General features: G+C 40.6%; 1 protein-coding gene across 1 annotated transcript; it reads left to right on the forward strand.

Moving 5' to 3' along the window:
* Positions 1–1,272: 1,272 nt before the first annotated feature.
* On the forward strand, positions 1,273–2,557 carry LOC103110309 (olfactory receptor 9Q2). The gene has a single exon (XM_007519482.3). The coding sequence runs from the start codon at positions 1,353–1,355 to the stop codon at positions 2,295–2,297; it is 945 nt and encodes a 314-aa protein (XP_007519544.1). The 5' UTR covers positions 1,273–1,352; the 3' UTR covers positions 2,298–2,557.
* Positions 2,558–7,274: the final 4,717 nt, after the last annotated feature.

Consider the following 7,274-nt stretch of genomic DNA (forward strand, 5'->3'; position numbering starts at 1 on the left):
CAAAAAAAAAAAAAAGCCCTTAATAAGTCAGCCAACTCTAATTAGCATAGCAGCTGCCTACTAAACCTAAATACACATGCTATTGGCCCAGAAATAGAATTATTTCTGTAGGCAGAGACCACTGATGATTGCAAATGGAGTTTTTTTGTTTCTGCTCTTCTTTTGTTCATAAATTTTCCTTAAAATATTTATTAAAAAAAAACATTTTTTAAAATAGTCGCCACACAGAGAGGCAGACTGCTTTTTTAGCTTGCACAAGCACTTTCTCAATTCCTTTTAATTTGTGCATTAGCCTGATCTCATAAGCAGGGCAGATATTATGGTCCCCTTTAGCAGAAGAGGAAATTGAGGTTCAGAGAGGTTAAGTGCCTTGTGTAAGATCATATAGCTAATTGGAGACCGGCTGGCAAATATGAGAGCCGAGCTGACACTGAGATCAGGAGAATCCTTGGCTCTCCATTATTAACATAATTGAGACATTCATCACAGTTTTATCTGATATTCTAGCAAGCCTCACTGTCGTCTAGTTCCACATTAGAGGGCAAAGTTTGTTCAAGTTCAAAGTCCATGTATCAGAGGGGACAACTCAAAGATTTTTTTTTTAACTTTATATGTTTTTTATTTAATAGAAACAGAAAGAAATCAAGAGGGAACAGTGAGAGAAGGAGAGAAAGAAGCACTTGCAGCACTGCTTCATCACTCATGAAACTTTCCCCACAGGTGAGGACCAGAGGTTTGAACCTGGGTCCTTGTGCACTTAACCAGGTGTACCACCTCCTGGCCCTCCAGTTCAGAGGTTTGTTACTTGCATGACTTATACTTCTGCTTTTATTGTTTATTTATTTATTTGTTATTGGATAGAGACAGAGAGAAATTGAGAGGGTAGTGGGAGATAGACAGAGACAAGCTTTCCCCCTATAGGTGGGGACCAGGGGTTTGAACCTGGGTCCTTACACACTGTAACGTGTACTAACCAGGTGTACCACCACCTAGCTACATGACTTGCATTTCTCTTCTTATTTCTTTCTTTTAAAAAAATTTTAATGTTTATTTATTTTTCCTTTTGTTGCCCTTGTTTTATTGTTGTTGTTATTGATGTCGTCGTTGTTAGATAGGACAGAGAGAAATTGCGAGAGGAGAGGAAGACAGAGAGGGGGAGAGAAAGATAGACACCTGCAGACCTGCTTCACCGCCTGTGAAGGCGACTCCCCTACAGGTGGGGAGTCGGGGGCTCGAACCGGGATCCTTACGCCGGTCCTTGCTCTTTGGGCCACGTGCGCTTAACCTGCTGCGCTACCACCCGACTCCCGCATTTCTCTTCTTAGTCCTCACAGGTAAGCGACCCGTCAGGGATGGCTGGGAGGAATGACACCATCGTGACCGAATTCTTCCTGATTGCTTTCACTCAACACCCTGGGTGGGGGTTTCCCCTCTTCCTGCTGTTTCTAAGTTTCTACCTGGTCACTCTGGTGGGCAACGTGGGCATGATCCTCCTGATTTGCAGAGACCGCCGCCTCCACACCCCCATGTACTTCTTCCTCAGCCACCTCTCCTTCGTGGACATCTGCTACTCCTCCACCATCGTCCCTCAGATGCTGGTGGTGCTCCTGGAACACGGCACCCTCATCTCGCTGGCTCGCTGTGCTGCTCAGTTCTTCCTCTTCACCTTCTTTGCTTCCATCGACTGCTACCTCCTGGCTCTCATGGCCTATGACCGCTACGTGGCCGTGTGCCAGCCCCTGCTCTATGTCACCATCATGACCGAGAAGGTCCGCCTAGGTTTGGTGGCCGGGGCATACGTGGCTGGCTTCTCCAGTGCCTCTGTCCGCACGGTCACTGCCTTCACCCTCTCCTTTTGTGGCCACAATGAAATTGACTTCATTTTCTGTGACCTCCCTCCTCTGCTGAAGCTTACGTGTGGGGACAGCTATCCGCAGGAGGTGGTGATCATCGTCTTTGCTATTTTTGTCATGCCTGCTTGCATCGTGGTCATCCTGGTGTCCTACCTGTTCATTGTGGTGGCCGTCCTGCAGATGCACTCTGCAGGGAGCAGGGCCAAAACCTTCTCCACCTGCGCCTCCCACCTCACCGCCGTGGCTCTCTTCTTCGGCACCCTCATTTTCATGTATCTGAGAGACAACACGGGCCAGTCTTCTGAGGGAGACCGTGTGATATCAGTGCTCTATACAGTGGTGACCCCCATGCTGAACCCTCTTATCTATAGTCTGAGGAATAAAGAGGTCAAGGAGGCTTTTAGGAAAGCTGTGGGCAGATCAAAAGCATCTGCAGGATCCTAACTTGACCTTTGTTGTTCCTCTGGCTGTGGCTACTGCTTGATCTATTTATGCCTCCAACCATCGTCTGACAGACTGAGGATTTTACATGTCTGATATTGTTTAAATCTCACAACTAGAACATAAACCACCTCACATTAAGTTTTTATTCTCCTCTGTATGAGCTTCATATCTGTATTCCAGGGCCCAGCAAAATACACAGCACATAGAAGACTCTCCTTAAACAATTGCTGAGTGAATGAATACATTTCATGGTCCAAATGTCTTTCAGTTCAATGTCTCCATTCCTTGGCTTTCTTGTTTACCAATTAGGTTTACTTATGTTATAGGAACATACACACATACATACATATAATTATTGGTGATTTAATAGTGATTAACAAGATTATAAGATAACAGGGGTACAATTCCATACATTTCCCACCACCAGAGTTCTGTGTCCCATCCCCTGCATTGGAAGCTTCCCAATTCTTTATTCCTCTGGAGTATGGACCAGAATATTCTTTATGGGGTGCAGAAGGGAAGATGTCTGACTTCTGTAATTGCTTCTTTACTAGACATAGGTGTTGACAGGCTGATCAGACCCCCAGCCTGTCTCTATCTTTCCTTAATAGTGTAGGAGTCTGGAGAGGTGAGGTTCCTGGACACATTGGTGAGGTTGTCTGAAAAATACTACCATGATGCCAACCTGTCTTCCCTGGGCAGAAGAGACTTTTCATTTTAAGAACATGTAGCCAAACTTTCAAAATGGTTGAGTGGATATGTTTCGGAAAAGCTGTGGGGAAAAGTTGTACTGAATCTGGGCTCACAGTCCATGGTCACAGGTTGGGAACATTCTAGGCTGCACTCATTTCAAAACCAGTCTTCCTTGAGTGGCAGAGTAGGATGACCCAGACTCCCTTTGGAGAGTGGGGCAGTCCTGATGTGCTATGATATCTTTTTTTACCCTCTCTATTTCTCTGTTCCTATTAAAAGTGTTGACTTCAGAGCAGTGAAGCTGGAAATGACAAAAACTAAGATAATGGATTGTGTAACCCATTCTTAACTCTTAATCACAAATAAAAATCTGTAAAAATGAAAGAAAGAAAGAAAGAAAGAAAGGAAGAAAGAAAGAAAAAGAAAAAGAAAGAAGGAAAAAAGGAAGGAAGGAAGGAAGGAAAGAAGAAAGAAAGAAAGAAAGAAAGAAAGAAAGAAAGAAAGAAAGAAAGAAAGGAAGGATCTTGCAGTGTAGTGACTGAAGAAGATTCAGAACTCTGTTGGTGGGAATGGAATGGATTTATACCTCTGTTGACATGTAATTTTGTAAAGCAATATTAAATCACTAATAAAAGTTCAACAAAAGTAAAATTAAAGAAAAAGAATGGAATTTGACAAATTCAAATTTGTCAAAGTGGAAAGCAATTATTACCAGCATCATTTAGCAAAGGGAAAACATGTACCATTGACAGTTTCTGGGATTTATTCAGGTTACATAGTCAAAAACTGAGAGACTAGGGAGGATCTGGCCTGAAGAGTCCTTAATTTTTTTTTTAAATAAATCTATTGCATAAAGACAGCCAGAAATTGAGAGGAAGGGGGAGGCAGAGAGGGAAAGAACAAGAGAGACACCTGTAGTGCTTTACCACTCACAAAGCTTTCCCCCTGCAAAGAGGGACTTGGGGGCTTGACCCCAGGTCACTACACAGTGTAACATGTGTGCTCAGTAAGGTGCTCAACCTGACCACCTGGCCTTGATTCTAACTGTGTGCTTCTTAATGATGACCCCCCTTTATGCTTTCCCTTATCTTCCAATTCTCTTAAATATTTCTTTGATTAGGTTAACTATGTTTTACAAAATTATAAGAGTTCCAGAGTATCCTTTCACACCTACTTATGGTCACGGTCTAAGCCACCACACCCCTTACCAAAGTTCTGTTTTTCCTCTTACCGTAACCATCATATTTCTCACAAAGTCCAACAGACAGTTTAAAAACCATTCTTTTTCTTTTTCTTTTTTTTTTGCAAGTTCCTTTATTTTAGTCATCTATATTCAACTTACGTCCTTCACTTCTTGGTGTCTGGATTTCACTTTTTTTTTTTTTTTTTTAACCAGAGCACTGCTCAGCTCTGGTTTATGGTGGTGCAGGGGATTGAACCTAGGACTTTGGAGCCTCAGGCATGGGAGTCTGTTTGCATAACCATTATGCTATCTACTCTTACCCCACTTTTTAAAAGACTATTTATTTATTTATTCCCTTTTATTGCCCTTGTCGCTTTTATTTTTGTAGTTATTATTATTGTTGTTATTGCTGTTGTCGTTGTTGGATAGGACAGAGAGGAATGGAGAGAGGAGGGGAAGACAGAGAGGGGGAGAGAAAGATAGACACCTGCAGACCTGTTTTACCGCCTGTGAAGCGACTCCCCTGCAGGTGGGGAGCTCCGGGCTCGAACTGGGATCCTTACACCGGTCCTTGCTCTTTGCACCACATGCTCTTAACCTGCTGCGCTGCCATCTGACTTCCACTTCTATTCTTAGACCCAATGTGTGATAATTCTGGACTAGGCTGCACACATCTTATGACCTGCTATCAGTGCGAACTTTATAAGATTCAGGTTTACCCTCGTACTCTCGTACAGGTCAGCGAGGAACGTCTATGGAGTTCCCTTTCATTTTCAGAAAAAGCAGGACTGGATTGGATGGAGTTCTTCAGAAATACTCTTGGGTCAAATACTCTTTCACCACCAACATCAATATAATCTTTTCAAATATTTGTCAACTTTGCCTCCATGTCTTCTTTTATAATTGTTAGAGATTACATATGGGTTTAAGAATTCTTTCCCAATACTACTCACTATTTTTCTTTATTTCTATGCTTACATTCAAGAAACCAACATCATTTTCATCATCATTTAAAAAACTTAAGGTTCTTTGAACTCCATATCGCTTTAAAAAGTAAATTTGTAAATCTCTACATGAAAGTCTTATAATTTTGATTGAGGTTGTATTGAATTTTATTGAGCAGTATGGGTGAGAATTAATATATTGTTAATATTTGTTCATTGTTAATATTGTTAATATAATTAATATAGTGACTCTTCAGACCTTGGATCTTGATGTGTCTCTCCTTTTAGTTCAGTTTTTATTTATTTTTCTCACCAGTATTATTATTTACAGTGTAGATCATTCAAATCTATTGCTTAGTACTTTCATTTTTTTTACATAATTCTAATGGCACTGATTTTTAAATTTTCATTCCCAAAACTGTTCCTTGCTTATAGAAATAAAATTATAGTCCACATTGATCTTTCTTCTTGAAAACTTACAAAACTCGCCTATCAATTTTAGTCACTTTATTAATATGTTTTATTGGTTTTTCTTTATAGACTGTCATAATCTATACACATAAAAATGACTTACTCTCTTTCATTACACTTTGAGTAACTCTTTTTAAAGTATTTTAATTTTTTTTTTCTTTTTGAGATTTTATGTATATATTTATCGGATAGACACAAATAGAAACTGAGAGGGGTGGGGAAGATATAGAGGCAGAGAGACAGACACCTGCAGATATACTACAACACTCCTGAAGCTTCCCCCCTGCAGATGGGAGGCCGGGGCTAGAACCTTGGTCTTTGTGCATTATACTGTGCACATTCTACCAGGTGCACCACCACACTACACGACCTCATAACTCTCTTGTTTTGACTTGCCTATTGCACTGGCTAACACCCCAGTACAATGTTGAATAAGGGTGAGGAAGTATGAATTCCTGTCCTGGTCTCCATCTTTGAGAAACATTTGTCTTTGTGTAATTTATAATATCAGGTTCAAGAGCATTCCCACTTAACTCCTAGTTTGTTGAATTTTTCTGTTAAGTTTTATCTATTTATTTTATGAGAGAGTGAGAGACTGAGAGAGGACAGAGCACTACTTATTTCCAGCAGGAAAAGTGGGGCCTCACTTGCATACAAACCCTGTGTGCTTTACCCTCTGGTCCCTTCATTGATTGTTGAGTTTTCTGTTTGTTTGCTTTTTACAGGAAAGGATTTTGGAATTCGTCAAAAAAAAAATTTGTGTGTGTCTATTGGGATGAGTCTCTGGTTTTATTTCTTGTTTATTAACATGGTAAATTACATTTGTTGCTTTTGGAAATGTTCAACAATTCTTGCATTTCTGGAGTAAATTGCCCTTGGTTGCAGCATTATTCTTTTTCTTAACAAAGAAAGTAGAAGATGTTTCTGAGAGTCCTTGAGAAAGATCACAGATAGTATGGCTTACAACCATATGCTGGTTTTTAAAAAGGGGTCTGTAGTTCTGAGTCATCTAAATTCCTCTTAAAAAAGAGATGATAGAGGGAATCTGTACACAGTGAAAGAAAGAGAGGCAAAGAAAGAATATGAAATGTTTCTGTTTTCTGATAAATATATTCTTTTTCTTTAACATTCATTTTTCCTTTTGTTGCGCTTGTTGTTTTATTGTTGTAGTTATTATTGATGTCGTTGTTAGATAGGACAGAGAGAAATGGAGAGAGGAGGGGAAGACAGAGGGGGGAGAGAAAGGCAGACACCTGCAGACCTGCTTCACCGCCTATGAAGCAACTCTCCATTGGGGAGCTGGGGACTTGAACCGGGATCCTTACTCCGGTCCTTGGGCTTGGTGCCACGTGTGCTTAACCCTCTGCGCTACCGCCCGACTCTCGATAAATATATTCTGAAGGGGCTTTCAGTTGACTTTAATCCTGAGGAAGTAGGACTAGTCAGAAATTTTTTTTTTTTTTTTTTTTTTTTGGAGGAAGTAGCCAAGGGATTGAGCAGAACCTATCAGAAGGCGTGATGATTTCAGGAGTGAAATGATCCTGGAGGTATTTGAAACAACTGTTCCCTCTTTTTTCTTGGAAGAATGTCCTTTTTTTCCTTTAGTTTTCCTGATATTTCTTGATTCTGTCTTATTTACTTTTAACTCTTACCGTCTAATAAGAATATGAAGTACACTTGTCTATA

The sequence above is a fragment of the Erinaceus europaeus genome, chromosome 17 (assembly GCF_950295315.1).
Source record: "Erinaceus europaeus chromosome 17, mEriEur2.1, whole genome shotgun sequence".
NCBI classification, from domain to species: domain Eukaryota; kingdom Metazoa; phylum Chordata; class Mammalia; order Eulipotyphla; family Erinaceidae; genus Erinaceus; species Erinaceus europaeus.

Excerpts from the sequence above, each read along its gene's own strand:
- LOC103110309 (XM_007519482.3), top strand. The coding sequence starts at position 1,353 with ATGGCTGGGAGGAATGACACCATCGTGACCGAATTCTTCCTGATTGCT.